Here is a 15,810-nt window from a genome sequence, read left to right on the forward strand (position 1 = left end):
TACAGGTAGTGTTTGAACAGGAATTCACCGTCACCGAAGACGACTTTCCACCTTTCGCCTGGTTGGGGTGGATATGACCGGGGAACATCACCTGCTACGGGTTGATTTCTCCAACTAGACGTGTCTAGTATGTACGCTTGAATGGTGGGACAGCCTTGCACTCGGCCTCGTCGAGAGTGTGTCCGTTGACGGCACGGTAGGTGAGATCAATCTTACCGTGGGGCTTCTTCTGGAAGGTAAGAGTGTGCTTCATCCAGTTGGTGTCGTCTCGCTCAGGGTAATCTTCACGGGCGTGGGCACCACGAGATTCTTTGCGGTTGGCGGCAGCAACGGCGGTTTGGGTACTGTATAAACTCCGTGTAAGAATACATATTGTAAGGGGAGATATAGAGGATGTCTAAGGGGAGAATAAACTTACGCGCAAGTCAACAGGTTCCTCAGTTCCATGGTCTCGACCAAGTCAGAGTTCCAGATCATGCTGCGGTCCTTGATGTTAACATCGGCAAACATTTGATCAACCTCAGTGATCTTGGTGACACCCTCATCCAAACTCTCTTGAGTTCGGAAAACACTGACATCAGACTGCATAGTCCTCTGCATAGCATTTCTAATCTCGAAGGTAGACTTGGATCCATCGGCAGTTCTGATCTTGTCCAAAGCAGCAATAGACTCAGCACCGGCATCAGCGCTGATCTCCTTGTGTGGGGCACCGGGGGAGGCGTTGTCCCTGACAGTGTGAGAGACAGCACGGCCGAAGACGATAAGATCGAGGAGGGAGTTGGCTCCAAGACGGTTGGCACCGTGGACAGAGACACACGCGGCCTCACCGCAGGCATACAGACCGGGAACAACTTTGTCGTTTCCGTTCTCGTCGAGAGTGAGGACCTCACCAGTGTACTTAGTCGGGATACCACCCATGTTGTAGTGGACAGTTGGGAGGACGGGAATTGGCTGCTTGGTAACGTCAACACCAGCGAAGATAGAAGCAGTCTCAGAGATACCGGGGAGTCGCTCGTGGAGAATTTCGGCAGGAAGATGGCTCAGCTGGAGGTAGATGTGATCCTTGTCTGGACCAACACCACGGCCCTCGCGGATTTCCATGGTCATGGATCGGGAGACGACATCACGAGAGGCCAGATCCTTAGCAGTTGGGGCATACTTCTCCATGAATCGTTCGCCGTTTGAGTTAAGGAGATAGCCACCCTCACCGCGGGAGCCCTCAGTAATCAGACAACCAGCACCGTAGATACCAGTAGGGTGGAATTGCACGAATTCCAGATCCTGGTTGGGGAGTCCAGCACGAGCAACCATAGCCATACCATCACCAGTGCAAGTGTGAGCAGAGGTACAGCTGAAGTAGGCACGGCCGTATCCACCGGTAGCAAGAACAGTGTGGTGAGCGCGGAATCTGTGAAGAGTACCGTCCTCTTGGTTGTAGGCGATAACTCCCTTACATTCACCATCCTCCATCAAGAGATCCATGGCGAAGTACTCGATAAAATAGTTGGCATTGTGGCGGAGCGATTGACCGTAGAGGGTGTGGAGGAGAGCGTGGCCGGTTCTGTCAGCAGCTGCGCAGCATCGGTAAGCCTGACCTCCCTTTCCGTAATCTTGCGATTGTCCACCGAAAGCACGCTGGTAGATACGTCCGTCCTCAGTTCGCGAGAAAGGACATCCGTAACCCTCAAGTTCAATAACACTCTGGGGAGCTTCTCTTGTCATGTAATGAATAGCGTCTTGATCACCAAGCCAGTCGGAACCCTTAACAGTATCGTACATGTGCCATCTCCAGTCGTCCTTATGCATGCTAAGATCTCGTTAACATTGCCGCAACCTCCAAATTTACAACAGGAAATTAACATACTTTCCAAGAGCTGCATTTATACCTCCCTGAGCAGCAACAGTGTGACTTCGTGTGGGGAAAAGTTTTGTAACACACGCGGTGTTGAATCCAGCCTCCGCAAGGCCGAAGGCGGCTCTCAGACCGGCACCACCAGCACCAACGACAACGGCATCAAATTCATGGTCCTATAATAGTCAGACGAGCATATTCCGGGGAAGATAATGTCCATAGACGTACAATGACGGGGTACTTTTGTGAAACGAAGGGAGAGGCTTCCTTTGCGCGTAGAGGTTGGCTGGCGACGATTCGAGCTGCAAAATGGGTCAATTCCTCACATAAGTCCCGATATATGTAGATGACACCACATACCTGCAGTGCGAGTCTGCGAAAAGTACCTCCTCTGGTCCCGTAGTGCCCGAGTCAACTGCAGATTGAGATCAGTAAGAACTGGATACAAGATCAACAAACCCGAAAAATCAGCCATACCTGACGAGTTGGAGCAATGCTCCGTAGACCACTGAAGCTCATGATGCTACTCCAGCCAGCAGAGCTATGTGCAAAGACTGCAATGGGTGAATTGGTGCGTTGGCGGGTTGATAAGGTGCTGCTGCAAAGGCCGTTGACGCTCCTTTGGAGTTTCGTCTTTCCCTTCGAGGTGCGAAGTTGGCCTGCAAAACGGAATATTATATAAGCATTTTCATCCCGAGGCTTTCTTCCGCCAATCAGAGACTGCCTATCGGTCAGCTTACCCGATTTAGCCCGATTTTGGCACGTGACAATCTACTCCCGTATTTGATTACATAAGCTATATCAAAATCCATTATTTACTTCGTGACTGTCAAGGGCGACGGCGTTGATGAAGGGAAAAGAAACGCTCGAGTGCTTCTAAGGAATGAAGAAAAATAGTATAACATGGCGATGCGGGATGCACCGTTTGGATCCTAGGTTCCCCGCCCCAAATCCCACACCCGCACCGGAAGTTGTAAGAGGATAGATAGATATAGGGAAACGGGCTAGTTGTATTGCATGTATGTGGCCGTGGAGTTGAACTTCAAGTTGCCCTTGATGACTTTATCCACGGCGGCCAAAAAGTCCTTCTCGGTTGCAACCTTGCGGCGGGCTCTGATTGCGAACATACCGGCCTCAGTAGCAACACTTCGCAGTTCGGCACCGGTGGAGTTGGGACATAGTCGGGAGATCAGTTCCCATCTTATATCACGCTCCACTGACATACTCTTAGCGTGAATTCGCAAGATGTTTGCACGGCCGTCTAGATCAGGCAGGGAGAATTCGATCTTTCGGTCGATACGGCCAGGTCTCATGAGAGCAGGGTCGAGAGTAGACGGTCTGTTGGTTGCAAACATAACCTTGATGTTTCCTCTTGAATCGAAACCATCCAGCTGCGTAATCAGCTCCAACATCGTTCTCTGGACTTCGTTATCACCACCAGCACCATCGTCGAAACGGGCACCGCCGATAGCGTCAATTTCGTCAAAAAAGATGATGCACGCCTTCTTGGTCCGAGCCATCTCGAAAAGTTCTCTCACCATCCTAGCACCCTCTCCCACATATTTTTGAACAAGCTCACTGCCAATAACACGGATAAATGTTGCATCTGTTCGGTTCGCTACCGCTCGCGCGCAAAGTGTCTTTCCAGTTCCGGGAGGCCCGTAGAGCAGTGCACCCTTGGGCGGATCTATTCCAAGTCCAACGAATCGCTCTGGTGATAGAAGTGGCATTTCTACGACTTCTCTGAGCTTTTCAATCTGTTCCTTGCTTCCTCCAACATCACCGTATGTAACATCAGGCTTATCTTCGACAGTCATCATCGTAACACTCGGGTCGATCTTAGGAGGTAGCGGTAGAAGAATTTGGTATTTATTTCGGTCGACACTTTTCATCATGATGTCAGTATTTATGGGAGGTATATAATGGCAGTCTTAACTTACCCTACTCGCATCCCTTCCTCAATATCTGTTGGACTGACTCGCTCGCCGAGGTTTACAACAAACTTAGCGATCTGCTTCACGTTGATGACATATTTGCTCTTCTCGGCATCCTTTTCATCTTGGATGATCTTTGTACACCGAGCAACCTGTAACGGTTGCTCTTCGGCCATCCGCTGTCTGTCTGCAGCAACATCCCAAAGATGTGGCGGCGCCAGCCCGGTGTCAGATTCCTAGTCTAGGAGTAAGTAACAAAACACCCCAAACTCCAAACGGACAGCATCAAGACAACCTACTTTGACTCCTATCTTCTCATTTACGCTTGCTTGCTTGTCCTTGATCTGTTTTTCAAGCTTTTTTATCGCAGCAGCGTATGGTGCAGCGCCGTAGGTCTTCAGCACATGGATATCCCTTCACGGAAGTCAGCGGTCTATCTCTCAGCAGCAGAGCTTCAACAAGGTCAACCACTAACTCATCTGTCAATGGCGTTATCTTTTTCTCTGGCTCTTCATCATCGGCAAAGTTCTTCTTGTACTTCTCCCAGTTCTGGTCCGTGGCGCTGGGCATGTTGGCTATTTGTAAGAGTCAAGTCGGCGAAAAAAACAGATGTCGATAGGCAGAGATGGAAGGTAGACGCAGATTCAGACGGCAGTCGTAGCTGATATCTCAGAGCAGAGCTTCTGTCGGTCCGGAGAGAGGTGTAGCGTACGCTTGTTGATGTGTCCACGAGAGCTGTTGGTCTGCTGAAATGAAGCTGTCGCTTTTGCCTTTAGCCTAGAAGGTCGCCGCGCCAAGCCAACCTCGTCCTTTTCTCTTACGCTTTCGATTTTCTACGGGAAGCTCACAAATTCCACCTCCACAAGTGTGAATAAATAAATATTTATTTCATTTCAACCACGCAACACCCTCCAACACCTCTGCGCCAGGCGAGTTTACAGGATTCAAGATGGCGGCCACTCTAGGGATCCAGGGCAATATGAATAATACCTTTAAAGTAGGTCGTTTCGCCTGGTCGCCTGTCTAGGTGCCTGAATTATACTGACCATTTTGACTAGGATAAGGAGAAGCCCATGGCGGTTCGCGCTGCGAACATCATGGCAGCTAGAGGTACGAATCGCTTTAATCGCCCGGATGATACGCATTTGCTGACATTGCTATAGCGGTTGCGGACGCCATAAGAACGGTACGATAGCTTCGTCCTTGAGCATAGCGAAACGCGGGGCTAACATATAGCAAAAAAGTCGCTTGGGCCAAGGGGTATGGATAAGATGGTACGTTAGGCAATTTTGCACCTCCGTTGCTCAGCTAGCTGACTGATTGTTTCTATAGATACAAACTGGGAAAGGCGAGACGATAATCGTACGTTTATTTTTAAGATACCAAACTGACCTACACCCCTCATGCTGATACTCCCCGGTTACAGACGAACGATGGAAATACCATGTTGAAGGACATGGCCGTTATGCATCCTGCTGCTAAGATGCTGGTAGATCTGAGTGCTGCGCAAGATGTTGAGGCAGGTGACGGTACTACTTCCGTGGTAGTTATTGCTGGAAGTCTTCTAGGTGCAGCCGAGAGACTACTCGCCAAAGGTATGATACGGTGCTACGTCTCCAAAATATACCTTCTAACGTTTGAGTGTAGGCCTACATCCTACTGTTATCTCTGAGTCGTTCCAGCGTGCTGCCGCAGCCGCAGTCAAGATTCTTGAAGATATGTCACAGCCCATCTCTCTATCCGATAGGGCCATACTCCTCCAAGCTGCTTCGACTTCCTTGTCTTCTAAGATTGTCTCCCAATACTCCAGCCTGCTTTCCCCCATGGCTGTGGACTCTGTTCTCCGAGTTATTGACCCAAAGACTGCTGAGAATGTGGATCTACGCAACATCAGAATAGTGAAGAAGGTCGGCGGAACCATCGAGGATAGTGAGATGGTTGACGGTTTGATCCTGAATCAACCTGTAATGAAGAGCGCAGGCGGGCCAACCAGAGTCGAAAAGGCAAAGATTGCTTTGATCCAGTTCCAGCTGAGCCCTCCAAAGCCAGATGTTCGTACATCCATACCCTATTACCAAAAATCTCCAGTGCTAACAATTGGATAACTACAGATGGAGAATCAGATTGTTGTCAATGACTATAGACAGATGGATAAGATTCTTAAGGAAGAGCGCACATACCTGCTCAATATGATCCGAAAGATCGCCAAGACAAAATGCAATGTCATCCTTATTCAAAAGTCGATTCTCCGTGATGCTGTCAACGACCTCTCCCTCAATTTCCTTTCCCGAGTTAAGATTCTTGCCGTGAAGGATATCGAGCGTGATGAAGTGGAGTTTGTATGCAAGAGCTTAGGCTGCAAGCCCATCGCCAACATCGACTCTTTCACCGAAGACAAGCTTGGAACTGCCGACCTGGTAGAGGAGATTAGTTCGTCTGGATCCAGATATCTCAAGATCACCGGCGTCCGCTCCCCAACCGCCGCCCAGACCGTCTCCATTGTTGCCCGTGGAGCCAACAACCTGATCCTCGACGAAGTGGAGCGTTCCCTGCACGATGCCCTCTGCGTTGTGAGATGCCTGGTGAAGAAGCGTGCCCTGATTGCAGGTGGAGGAGCCCCCGAGATCGAGATCGCACAGGCACTCGCTAAGCAGGCCCGTCTGCTCGCTGGTACTGAAGCCATCTGCTGGAAGGCCTTCGCCAGCGCCATGGAAGTCATTCCCGTCACCCTTGCCGAGAACGCAGGGTTGAACAGCATCAAGGTCGTTACGGACCTACGTCATCGCCACGAAATGGGAGAGAAGAATGCGGGCGTCAGCATTCGAAGCGGTGGAGTCAAGGTAAACATCGCTGACGAGCGTGTCTTACAGCCGCTGCTGGTTAGCACAAGTGCAGTTGAGCTTGCAGCCGAAACCGTCAAGCTTATTTTACGAATTGATGACATTGCTCTGTCGAGATAAGGGGGGAGCCGGACGGGACAACAATGGGCTTTGACCGGAGTGGTCCCGAGATGCGTCTGGCCTGGTATGTTACTTTGTTTTTGATAATAAATATAGTACATGATGAAAAGGTCTCAGCATAGGTAATAGAATCAAAAAGCTGTCTTGTCTGATTTGTCTACTTGTTTGCTCTTGTAAGAGAACTGTACAACACCAACATATAATGACGCCTGACCCGTCGACCTTAGCGTATAGGGGGTCTGTCCACATCTATAAACACCCGACACCCACACCACAATGCACATAGGGACCTCCTACATACTCTGTCCCAATCAATGAGGACCAGATCACCTTCCAGCCTCATAATAATGCTCTCCAAGCGCAGGAAAAAGCAACACCTCCCCTACATCTACCGTCTGTCTATCTATAAGAGCGCGCTAAACCCGTGACCCTGATAGGATGAATCATGCTGACGTAATATCCAACAACCGCAGCCCAGCGCTGATTGGCTCGTTTCACCCCTTTTGTTGTTTGCGACTCTGCCAATGCCAAAACCCGCCGTCGTGCAGCACAAGCAACATGTACTGCACCGCTTTGATAAGACGGCTCAGTTAACTGTTGCGTTGGATACCCAGACGGGGGCGTTGCCAGGGGGCGCTGCCGTTTGCGCCCGGCCGGAGTTTTCTTTTCTTTATCCTCGTGGTGCTCCCCCGTGAGGAGTTGTTCTCTTTCACCTTGAAAACCGAAAAAGTCGGAGAGGAGAAAATCGAAGCTCATTGCTGAAGACTTTTTGTTCTCCTTGTTTATGGTTTTCAGCCCTGGAACCGAAATTGCAAGGCTGATGAGTGTGGGATAATAATATCTCACTCAGTGTTAATTATCCCTCAATGTGTTCGGTTGAGAAGAAGGTTGTGGCTCCGAATAACACCAACTTCACACTTGGTCGACCACACTCAGACGAAAGAACAAACTAGATCTCGATCATACGATGGATATGAGGCTTTGGTTTCGCCAGCACGAGACGGATTGCGAGAGAGGTACTCAGTTCTATGCCTGCTCGAAAGGTGCATATAGAGGATGCTGTTCGGTAGACCCTTGCGACACTGGGATATGTCCAGACGATGAGAAGAATGTGAACAAAACATCGCCCTTTACTACCAGCACCAGCCGGGCTTTGCGGCCAACCCCGACTTCTTTTCGAACTACATTGTCTAGCACCAGCACAACTTCATCGACGACGATAGATACAGAATCTACTCTACCCCCACCACCCACCAGACCGATGATACCCACAGCATCTACGACGTCCACATTTATGTCGTCAACACCAGCCAGCAGTTCTTCGCTTATACCAGCTACTGGAATAGTGACATTACCTATACCAGAGGCAACAATCGTTCACTCGGGGCCCAGTCGAGGAGCCTTCATCGGAGGTATTGTAGGCACCGTGGTTATTGCGCTGCTCCTTCTCAGTGGCGCATTTTTCTGGTTCCACATTCGGCACAAGAGGAAGAAAGCTGGAAAATGGAGAGGAAGCTGTGCGGTGCTGTTGTGTCGGCATCAGAAGGAGGCCACGGAAAGTATCACCAGTCCAACCATAGAGAAGGCTCCAGAGCCAGAAGCCTGTGGTGAACCATGCGGTGAGCTTGATGGTGAGTCCTAAAATAATTACATTCCGTGATTAATCGAATACTAATGCTATCCTTAGGAAGTAAACATCGGGCAGAAATGTTTGCTCCTTCAGAGGGCTCCAGCTTTGCCGGAAGTCCAAGAATATATGTTGATTCGCCATCTATCGGCTCGTCTACAACGATCACCCCCAGCACACATAGCATAGCCTGGTCTAATGAAAAGATAGTCTCGCAAGGCACTGTCTCGGCTCCATTAAGAGGTCTTGGTACTTATTCTGCCGTACGTCCGGGGAGTGCTATAACCACCATTTCAGAACTTCCGGGTACCACAAATCCACCGCAACCACCAGTTCCACGAGAGCTAGAGGGCTCTTCTACCGGTGAATCCTCCCCTCACAAATCTCCACTTTCACCTACATCACAACAGGTATCTCAGGGTGTGAAATTAACTGTAACGACACCTGAGGGCGTCGTCCTACGGCCGAACCTGCATGATTCCCCAGCTCAGCAGCACCCGCAATGCCAGGAACTCGAAACACCAGCACATGTGATGAGCTTCATGGATTATCCGGACAAACCTCACAAGAGAGATGAATATTCTTCATAAATAAACCCATCTATGATTAGACGTGTTCTTGAATCTCTCGCTCTTTGCATGCCCTTTTTGCCATGTATGGTCCTCATATCCAGAATTTGACCCGTTGGTTTTTTGGGCTTGGTTATACGGGTGGGACGATTATTTCGTTAGCTACCATGTAGATAGTTATAGAATGAAACCAAACAGCTCATAATTTTCCTTTTCATCACATTTTTATATTTCTCCATGTTTACTCCGACTTGCTCTACCTTTAAACTTCAGCAACAAAGCCCTGGGCCGCTGATGCATCACGTGACGCTTTCTAGGAAACATTTTTCTCGTTCTTTCAAACAGCTTCACGAACGAGAAAGATCAAAGAAGCGAGAATTTCTGCAATTCAACTCTGCTCCGTCACCTCAATTGCAGAGAAGACGCATCCGCCAAAATGATCTGTCGACAGTGCCGCTCGTCTCTTCTCTCTCGACTCCCTTCCTCCCGACCCGCATCGGCCGCATACTCATATTCTCACATCCCATCACGGCAACCGCACCGATTCTACAGCGCTGCGGCACCAGCGGCACCAGCAGCCGATGCAGCCTCTCCCGCTCCTTCAAAGACAGCTACCAAAGCAGCTCCGAAGATAGTCAGCAGTGTTCCCGCAGGTACGAAGCTAGCTGGGTTGAACTACGAGAAGAACAAGCAGGATCCAATTGCGCTAGAAGACCATGAATATCCAGACTGGCTGTGGACGTTGCTGGATAAGACTGCAAAGAAGTCAGAGACTGGAGCAGGCTCAGTTGATGTTTCGAGTACGTATAATGCCAAATTGTCATACCGTATCTTGTTTTGAAACAGGGTTCAAATCTGACGGTCGTTCTTTTTCCTACAGATATGAACAAGAAGGCTCGCAAGAAGCATGAGAAGAAGATGGCTGCGCTAGCTGGTTCGCAACCGCGTGCTATCCCCGTACACGAACAGGCTACTGACATCACGCCCGCCGAGTACAATACCGCTACTACTGGAGAGGCGGCTGCTGATAACCTGGAGGCAGCTACAGCTGGACTCGAAACTCGAAGCCAAATCACCAAATCTGCTCGTAACGCAAGACGGAAAGCCATTAAGGAATCTAACTTCTTGCGTGGCTTGTAGATGGATTTGGAATAGGGGAGATTTATCATAGTATCGTGGAAGATATCTAGAGCCGGTGGATGGCTTGATATTATATTTGGTATACCATTGTCATTGTTTGAGCAAAAGGGCCACAACACTTTTTGTACATTAACTTAGAAAGTAACTGTATTCTACCTTTTTTTTTTTTTTTTTTTTTTTTTTTTTTTTTTTTTTTTTTTTTTTTTTTTTTTTTTTTTTTTCATCTTTCCTTTACTTTAGCGGCATTCCGCAGCTTCCAGGAATCAAGGGGTTATATGGAAAATATCTTCTCAAATAATTTCATTGTCACGCATATAAATGAGTGGCTGCTACCTTTTGAACTCGAAAGACAGACAGGACTTGGGATGAAAAGGTGACCATATCCTTTTTTCCATCAGACATGACTGGCTACTCTTGGTGAGACACCTGATATTTAAGCAGAGACCTGGATTCTCTTGAATCCACCCTCCTCAGCAACCTTCTTCTGGAGAGCACACATCTTCTTCTGGTCACCCGTGGGATCAGCAGACTCAGGCTCCATGTCCCAGGACAAGAATTCATTGGTGTAGTTTGGCTTGAACGACTCGTCCAAAACTCCCAATCGCTTGCCGTACTTGGTGACCTTCTCCCAGTCACGAGCGACGTTCTTCAAGTCCTTGCTGAAGTAGGCGTAGGAACGCTCGTAGATCTTACGGTTGACGGCGGTGTTCATGATGGGCTTCATGTCAATGTACTCCTCAAAGGCAGCCTCGGGCTTCTCCAACACGTAGTCGGTAGCACGCTTGACGGCCTTCATGAACTTCTTGACCTTCTCTGGGTTCTCGGAGATGAATTTCTCGTTTCCGATATACAGGATGGAGCAGAAGCAGCAGCAGCCGAGTTCAGCAAGCTCGTCGATACGGAGCATCTGGACGTCGGAGCGGGGACGGTTCTGGCTGACGAGCCATTCTTCGAGTTCGACCATCTGGACGTTCTCGAGACCAATGCCGGCGTCGATGTCGCCTTGGATGATGGCCTTGCTGACGTTCATGCCGCAGCGGACGGCGGTGTAGTCTTCGGCATTCATGCCATAGTACTTGGTGAGCTCATCAATTTGGATCTAGGCACACGTTAGCAGTGATCTATGCTTATATAGATAAATGCATGAGATCCATACCTTGCCGAACTCTCCAACGTAGCCGATACGCTTGCCCTTGAGGGAGCGGAAGTCGGTGGTGATTCCGCTGTCCTTGAGGTACACACACCGGTGAATGGTTCATCGAGGAGAGAACCCATGGACAAGACCGGGAAGTTCCCGTGCTTGGCCTGCCATATGTCAGTCAAATAGGTGTCCCAAATATAACAAATGGTAAAAAGGGGCCAACTGACAGCAAGGGTATGGATCATGGCCTTGAAGCCGAGGTCGACCCTCTGGCTTCCAATGATCTCGGTGACATCAGAAGGGTCATTGGGCTCGAGGATGGCGACCTTGATGCCCTCGTCCTGGAAGTATCCCTTCTTCTGGGCGAGATACAAGGGGGCGTGGTAGGGCGTAGCATGCCTTCAAACAGTTATTTCTCCAGCTCATGACACAACACAGCAGCAATCAATGCATCAATTGATCACGCAAATGTAAGAAGACAGAGATACAGTGGCTATCGTGTTAGAACCTACCAGTTGGTGAGGAAGGTAATCTTGTCGGTAGACATGGTGATTACGGCCGGTCAGACTGGTCATTGTCAGCATCACACAGCACCCTCGTACAGAGGGGGTAAACATGAGAAGAGAGAGAAGGGGGGAGAAGTGAAGTCGCGTGTGTCCTTTCGCTAGAATTATCTAGATCAAGTTCAGACAGTATAATCTCAGAACGGCCGGCGGTCTCGCAGTCACCCGGCATCAAGACAACCGACCATATGGCAATATGATCAGATATCAAGATGGACCGGACGAAAGCGAGAGACGCCAGGCCGAACACCTGTCACTCGTGACTGATATGATGATATATACCACAAATACCTTGACTCTTGGATGAATCCATAGCGAACTGGGACGGGAGCTCCATGACGAAGACCGTCCCCTGTATTCGCGACCTCGAGGCTTCTGGCTTCGTACCGTCTAGTAGTCTAAGTGGGCGAGGCGAGGAGAATGGCGATGAATTGGTGATATCGATGATGATGGAGATGAACTGATGATGTTGTTGAAGGAAGAAGAAAAGGGGGAGGAAAGGAAGACGAAGAAGAATTTATGACAGCCCGAAGGTGGGGGAGCGAGGGAGGCAGACGAGGGGCAGCAGAAGACGCGGAAGAGACAAGCAGGGCCGGATCTTCGGCTGCAAAACGTCGCCAAGGGCCAGCAAGGGCCTGTTAGTGCTGCTTATATATACGAGGATAAGACGGGTAGAGAAGAAGGGATATATATTAAACTACTGGAAGACGCAGTAGAAATAGAGCTGTACTGGCAAATTGGATACTCAAAAGGGGCTTTGCTAAGACTGTCAGATAATGGGCAAAAAGGGGGTTGGGAGCAGATATCAAAAGACGATGGAAAAGAGACGCCGGCAAAAACATCCATTCAACAGCATCCGCACACGTAATTAACTAGCCGGTCAATGAGAATCATAAAAAGAAAAACGAGTCAAAGAGAATGAAAGAGAACACCACCCAATGCGATGTGTCCCAATGAACTCCGAGCACATCCGCCAGTCTGTAAAATGCCGCAGTCTTTCCAGGGCGCCCGTTCATATAGATTCTCGCCCGGCTTCATATAGAAAGTCTCGTTGTCACCTCGTTGTGCCCGTTGGGATGCGATGTGAGGGACATGGGATGCTTCCGTCGATCCGGGAAGCAGCTGGAAAGAAAAGAAAAAAAGAAGAAGAAGAGAAAAAGAAAACCGTCAGGTTCATGCGGAGACGCTGCCTCCTGTCCATCGGAACCGTCCCAGACCACCCCGAACGGCTTCTCTGCCACAGCCAGCTCCTGACTTGAGCGTGGCAAAGCTGCTGGTCGCAGGTTCGCTGACGTTGCTGAGTCCGTTCCCATACAGGGCCTGGCCGGACTCGACTCTGCCAACTTCCCGGCCCAGGACGTAGCCGGCGGAGAAGCTGATGGCGGAGAAAAGCACCACCACGCCCGCACTAATGACCCACGTCATTACGGTGGGACTGACGGAGCGATAGCTGCTGCTGGAGGTGGCAGTCTCCGATGATGACGATGATGATGATGATGATGAAACCATTGCTCGTCCAGCCTTTTTGGTCGAGGCACGATCCTTGGAGGGGCTGGCTCGTCGTCTTGCTTTTCCATGAGCAGGAGTGTAGGTAGGAGAGCGTGACCGCTTGGGAGAGGGGGATGCTGATGTTGATGGTTGGAATCGTGATGGTGCTGATGATGCTGGAGGTGGAGGGACGTGCATCTGTTGAGCGAACCGCTCATCTTCTGTCTCGTTTGCCCCTGGAAGCAGACGGAATGTCGATGGCTCTGCTCTCGGGGGTGATCGTTCTGCCACTGACGGCTGGCTGTCATTCTTCGGTAGGCCACGGGCTGCGGCAGCACAGGATAGTAGAGTAGACAGGCTTGCACGCAGAGCTGCGTCATGGTCAGCCTGGTGAGATGGTGAGATCATGTTGAAGGGAGAGTGCTGGACTGAGGACCGTCGAGATCCCATGCCGGGCATGCTGGACCGTGAGTTTCGTCGGTTCTGTGGTAGTCTCGCCGAATCAAGCGAGTTTCGTGATTGTGTCGTTCTGATCGAGGCTGGTGGGTGAGAGAAGGCGTTGGGCTGTGGGTTGAATCCCAGCGCTGTAGAGGTATCGTCTTCGTCGTCCTCATCATCATCGGTTGAAAGAGTCCCGTCTGACTGCGACGAGATCTCCGGCAGCATGTTCATATCGGGCTGAAGCCGAGTTGGAAAGTCGTCGTTTGAGAGTCTGTCGGACTCGCTCTCAGTCTCCTCGTTCTCATCTTGACTACTTCCTGTCGTGCTCGAGGAACGATGCGAGTAGCCGATCTCCAAGTCCTGCGGTGGAACATGGTAGCCGGCACGATGGTTATGGTTATGGTGGTGATGATGCGTCGCTCGCCGTCTTCGAAGCTGTTGGACCCTCAGCCCCGTGGTGATGATTTCGTCGGTCGTGGCGGCCGAAGACAAGGAAGATGAAGAAGGCTGCGACGAGAGTTCGATCCAAGAGTCTATGTAATACCTAAATGAGTACATTGTAACACGCTTTGAGGCTTTGTGATATCCAATAAATCAATGCATAAACGAGGTGTTTCATGCAGGGACGGCAAGGCTGTTGAGAGGAGTTGTAGCGATTTTCTGGCAGAGACGGGAGTTGAATCCTGTTTCCAGAAGGGTCTATGCTACCCCAAAAGCCGATCAGAACCAGATCAAGACGTGAACTCACCTTCTGACCGGCGAGGATGACCTTCTCGCGCTGCTTGAGGGCGTACGCCACGCTCTGGTGATGTGTTTGTCAAGGCCATGGTGGTGTGGTGAGCGGTGTAGATTGCATGTATCTTGCTCAAGTCTCCCTCCACACCAGGCGAGATTTATATATCCACTCTAGGCGGCGGGAAACCGGTCTAGGCTGCGACGAACTGGACCTAGCGGGTAACTCTCAGTACAGAGATGTCGGGAGAAAGGAACGAAACCAGATATCTCACTAGAATAACTGCAGACATCAGCTTATGCTGGCAAAGGCATCCATATTGGATGCAGTCTTCCCTCGCGCCGACTTGTGGAGGGGGAAAACACATACACATGCACTCAAAGTAGCGGCACAAGCCAGCTTCATGCGACTCCCTTTATCCACGCTAACCCACCAGCGTTATGGTCGTCGAAGAGGTCAAGAGGAAAGGCGTCTGTCGTAAATATGTCAGAAATGGCCTATAACAGGAGGCAACTGGTTCTCTCACCTGACTGTAGCACGAGGAAGCGGGTATCTGGCATCGACAATGTACTCGACACTCGACCGTACTCACCTCACTCATTCACCCAGGCAGTCGAACAGGGCCAGCGACTCCTGGACATCCCCTGGATATCGTCCTGGGTATATATATATAAAGGAGTGTGTTGAAGTTATGAAACCAACAAAATGGGAGGAAGAAGAAAAGAAGATGACGAAAGCGGGATGGCGGTGAAGGCGCAGGAGCATGGCAGATTATGTCAGCAGGATGTGCGCATAAGGCAGTGGGTTTTAGAGTATATAGCAGAGGTGCGTCGTGTTACTGCACCAAAAATGCGTGGCGAGAGCTGGTTTTACCCCGCAAACGGTTCAGGTTAGATGACTAAGCGGATGATAAGAACACCTGGAGAAGGAAAGATAAGATAAGATCGACTTCGGCGATAAGATAAAAATTCCTTTTTTTAATTCATTTTCTTTTTTGAAAATCCCTAAGAGTTTATCAAAGACAAGCAGACAGCACTCTACAGAAAGAAACAGGAAAGTAGCAAAGAGAGAAAGCCGGAAACAGATATCATTATAACAGGTGAAACTCCGAGAAACAAGCACTTTTTTTGAATTTCGTTCTGGGGGTGAGGATGGATGTTATACATTACCTGGAGTGTCATCAGACGCTCTACCGTTCGTAACGGAAACATGAAATAAGCCGTCGATCGCGGGATTCAGGCCTAGAAAGTAGTCTTCTTGCCGGCAAAGGAAGTTCCAGCGCCTCCACGGCCTCCACGACCGCCGCCACGGCCACCACGATCGCCGAAGCCACCGCGTCCACCACGGCCGCCACGACCTCCA

At 50.0% G+C, this 15,810-nt stretch overlaps 7 protein-coding genes across 16 annotated transcripts; 3 read left to right on the top strand and 4 right to left on the bottom strand.

The window, feature by feature from the left end:
- Positions 1 to 124: 124 nt before the first annotated feature.
- TERG_02073 (succinate dehydrogenase [ubiquinone] flavoprotein subunit, mitochondrial) lies at positions 125 to 2,371 on the bottom strand (the record flags this gene model as incomplete). The annotated part of the gene is made up of 6 exons (XM_003237304.1): positions 125 to 344; positions 419 to 1,807; positions 1,865 to 2,028; positions 2,081 to 2,154; positions 2,213 to 2,267; positions 2,330 to 2,371. The coding sequence occupies 6 exons, from the start codon at positions 2,369 to 2,371 to the stop codon at positions 125 to 127; spliced, it is 1,944 nt and encodes a 647-aa protein (XP_003237352.1).
- Positions 2,372 to 2,773: 402 nt separating this feature from the next.
- Positions 2,774 to 4,701, bottom strand: TERG_02074 (26S protease regulatory subunit 7). 4 transcript variants are annotated; one of them, XM_003237305.2, is made up of 4 exons: positions 4,262 to 4,701; positions 4,086 to 4,200; positions 3,793 to 4,022; positions 2,774 to 3,736 (listed from the first exon to the last, which is right to left on the bottom strand). In XM_003237305.2, the coding sequence occupies exons 1-4, from the start codon at positions 4,354 to 4,356 to the stop codon at positions 2,857 to 2,859; spliced, it is 1,320 nt and encodes a 439-aa protein (XP_003237353.1). In that variant the 5' UTR covers positions 4,357 to 4,701; the 3' UTR covers positions 2,774 to 2,856. The 4 variants fall into 4 exon arrangements, with proteins under 4 accessions (XP_003237353.1, XP_047605573.1, XP_047605571.1 ...); XM_047749373.1 differs by having other exon boundaries at positions 2,774 to 4,022; XM_047749371.1 differs by having other exon boundaries at positions 3,793 to 4,200.
- On the top strand, positions 4,337 to 7,238 carry TERG_02075 (T-complex protein 1 subunit delta). 7 transcript variants are annotated; one of them, XM_003237306.2, is made up of 8 exons: positions 4,337 to 4,783; positions 4,845 to 4,896; positions 4,950 to 4,972; positions 5,031 to 5,060; positions 5,119 to 5,148; positions 5,213 to 5,381; positions 5,434 to 5,837; positions 5,898 to 7,238. In XM_003237306.2, exons 1-8 carry the CDS (start codon positions 4,736 to 4,738, stop codon positions 6,744 to 6,746), a joined length of 1,605 nt encoding a protein of 534 aa, XP_003237354.1. In that variant the 5' UTR covers positions 4,337 to 4,735; the 3' UTR covers positions 6,747 to 7,238. The 7 variants fall into 7 exon arrangements, with proteins under 7 accessions (XP_003237354.1, XP_047605575.1, XP_047605574.1 ...); XM_047749375.1 differs by having other exon boundaries at positions 4,337 to 4,896; positions 4,950 to 5,060; XM_047749374.1 differs by having other exon boundaries at positions 4,337 to 5,060.
- A 197-nt stretch (positions 7,239 to 7,435) lies between these two features.
- On the top strand, positions 7,436 to 8,963 carry TERG_02076 (uncharacterized protein; the record flags this gene model as incomplete). The annotated part of the gene is made up of 2 exons (XM_003237307.2): positions 7,436 to 8,377; positions 8,434 to 8,963. Exons 1-2 carry the CDS (start codon positions 7,714 to 7,716, stop codon positions 8,961 to 8,963), a joined length of 1,194 nt encoding a protein of 397 aa, XP_003237355.1. The 5' UTR covers positions 7,436 to 7,713.
- Positions 8,964 to 9,378: 415 nt separating this feature from the next.
- On the top strand, positions 9,379 to 10,241 carry TERG_02077 (mitochondrial 54S ribosomal protein YmL37; the record flags this gene model as incomplete). The annotated part of the gene is made up of 2 exons (XM_003237308.2): positions 9,379 to 9,742; positions 9,823 to 10,241. The coding sequence occupies 2 exons, from the start codon at positions 9,379 to 9,381 to the stop codon at positions 10,080 to 10,082; spliced, it is 624 nt and encodes a 207-aa protein (XP_003237356.1). The 3' UTR covers positions 10,083 to 10,241.
- Positions 10,242 to 10,515: 274 nt separating this feature from the next.
- Positions 10,516 to 11,770, bottom strand: TERG_02078 (uncharacterized protein; the record flags this gene model as incomplete). The annotated part of the gene is made up of 5 exons (XM_003237309.1): positions 10,516 to 11,181; positions 11,239 to 11,310; positions 11,367 to 11,387; positions 11,451 to 11,622; positions 11,736 to 11,770. 5 exons carry the CDS (start codon positions 11,768 to 11,770, stop codon positions 10,516 to 10,518), a joined length of 966 nt encoding a protein of 321 aa, XP_003237357.1.
- Positions 11,771 to 12,959: 1,189 nt separating this feature from the next.
- On the bottom strand, positions 12,960 to 14,273 carry TERG_02079 (uncharacterized protein; the record flags this gene model as incomplete). The annotated part of the gene is made up of 1 exon (XM_003237310.2): positions 12,960 to 14,273. One exon carries the CDS (start codon positions 14,271 to 14,273, stop codon positions 12,960 to 12,962), a length of 1,314 nt encoding a protein of 437 aa, XP_003237358.2.
- Between the last annotated feature and the right edge of the window lie 1,537 nt (positions 14,274 to 15,810).

Source organism: Trichophyton rubrum (genome assembly GCF_000151425.1).
Source record: "Trichophyton rubrum CBS 118892 genomic scaffold supercont2.2, whole genome shotgun sequence".
NCBI lineage: Eukaryota > Fungi > Ascomycota > Eurotiomycetes > Onygenales > Arthrodermataceae > Trichophyton > Trichophyton rubrum.

Coding starts and splice junctions, on each gene's coding strand:
- TERG_02074 (XM_003237305.2), bottom strand. CDS start 4,356: ATGCCCAGCGCCACGGACCAGAACTGGGAGAAGTACAAGAAGAACTTT. Junction 4,023..4,085: donor ATGAGAAGATAGGAGTCAAA/GTAGGTTGTCTT, acceptor CTCCTAGACTAG/GAATCTGACACCGGGCTGGC. Junction 3,737..3,792: donor GAGGAAGGGATGCGAGTAGG/GTAAGTTAAGAC, acceptor CATGATGAAAAG/TGTCGACCGAAATAAATACC.
- TERG_02075 (XM_003237306.2), top strand. CDS start 4,736: ATGGCGGCCACTCTAGGGATCCAGGGCAATATGAATAATACCTTTAAA. Junction 4,973..5,030: donor TTGCGGACGCCATAAGAACG/GTACGATAGCTT, acceptor ATAGCAAAAAAG/TCGCTTGGGCCAAGGGGTAT. Junction 5,061..5,118: donor CAAGGGGTATGGATAAGATG/GTACGTTAGGCA, acceptor TTGTTTCTATAG/ATACAAACTGGGAAAGGCGA.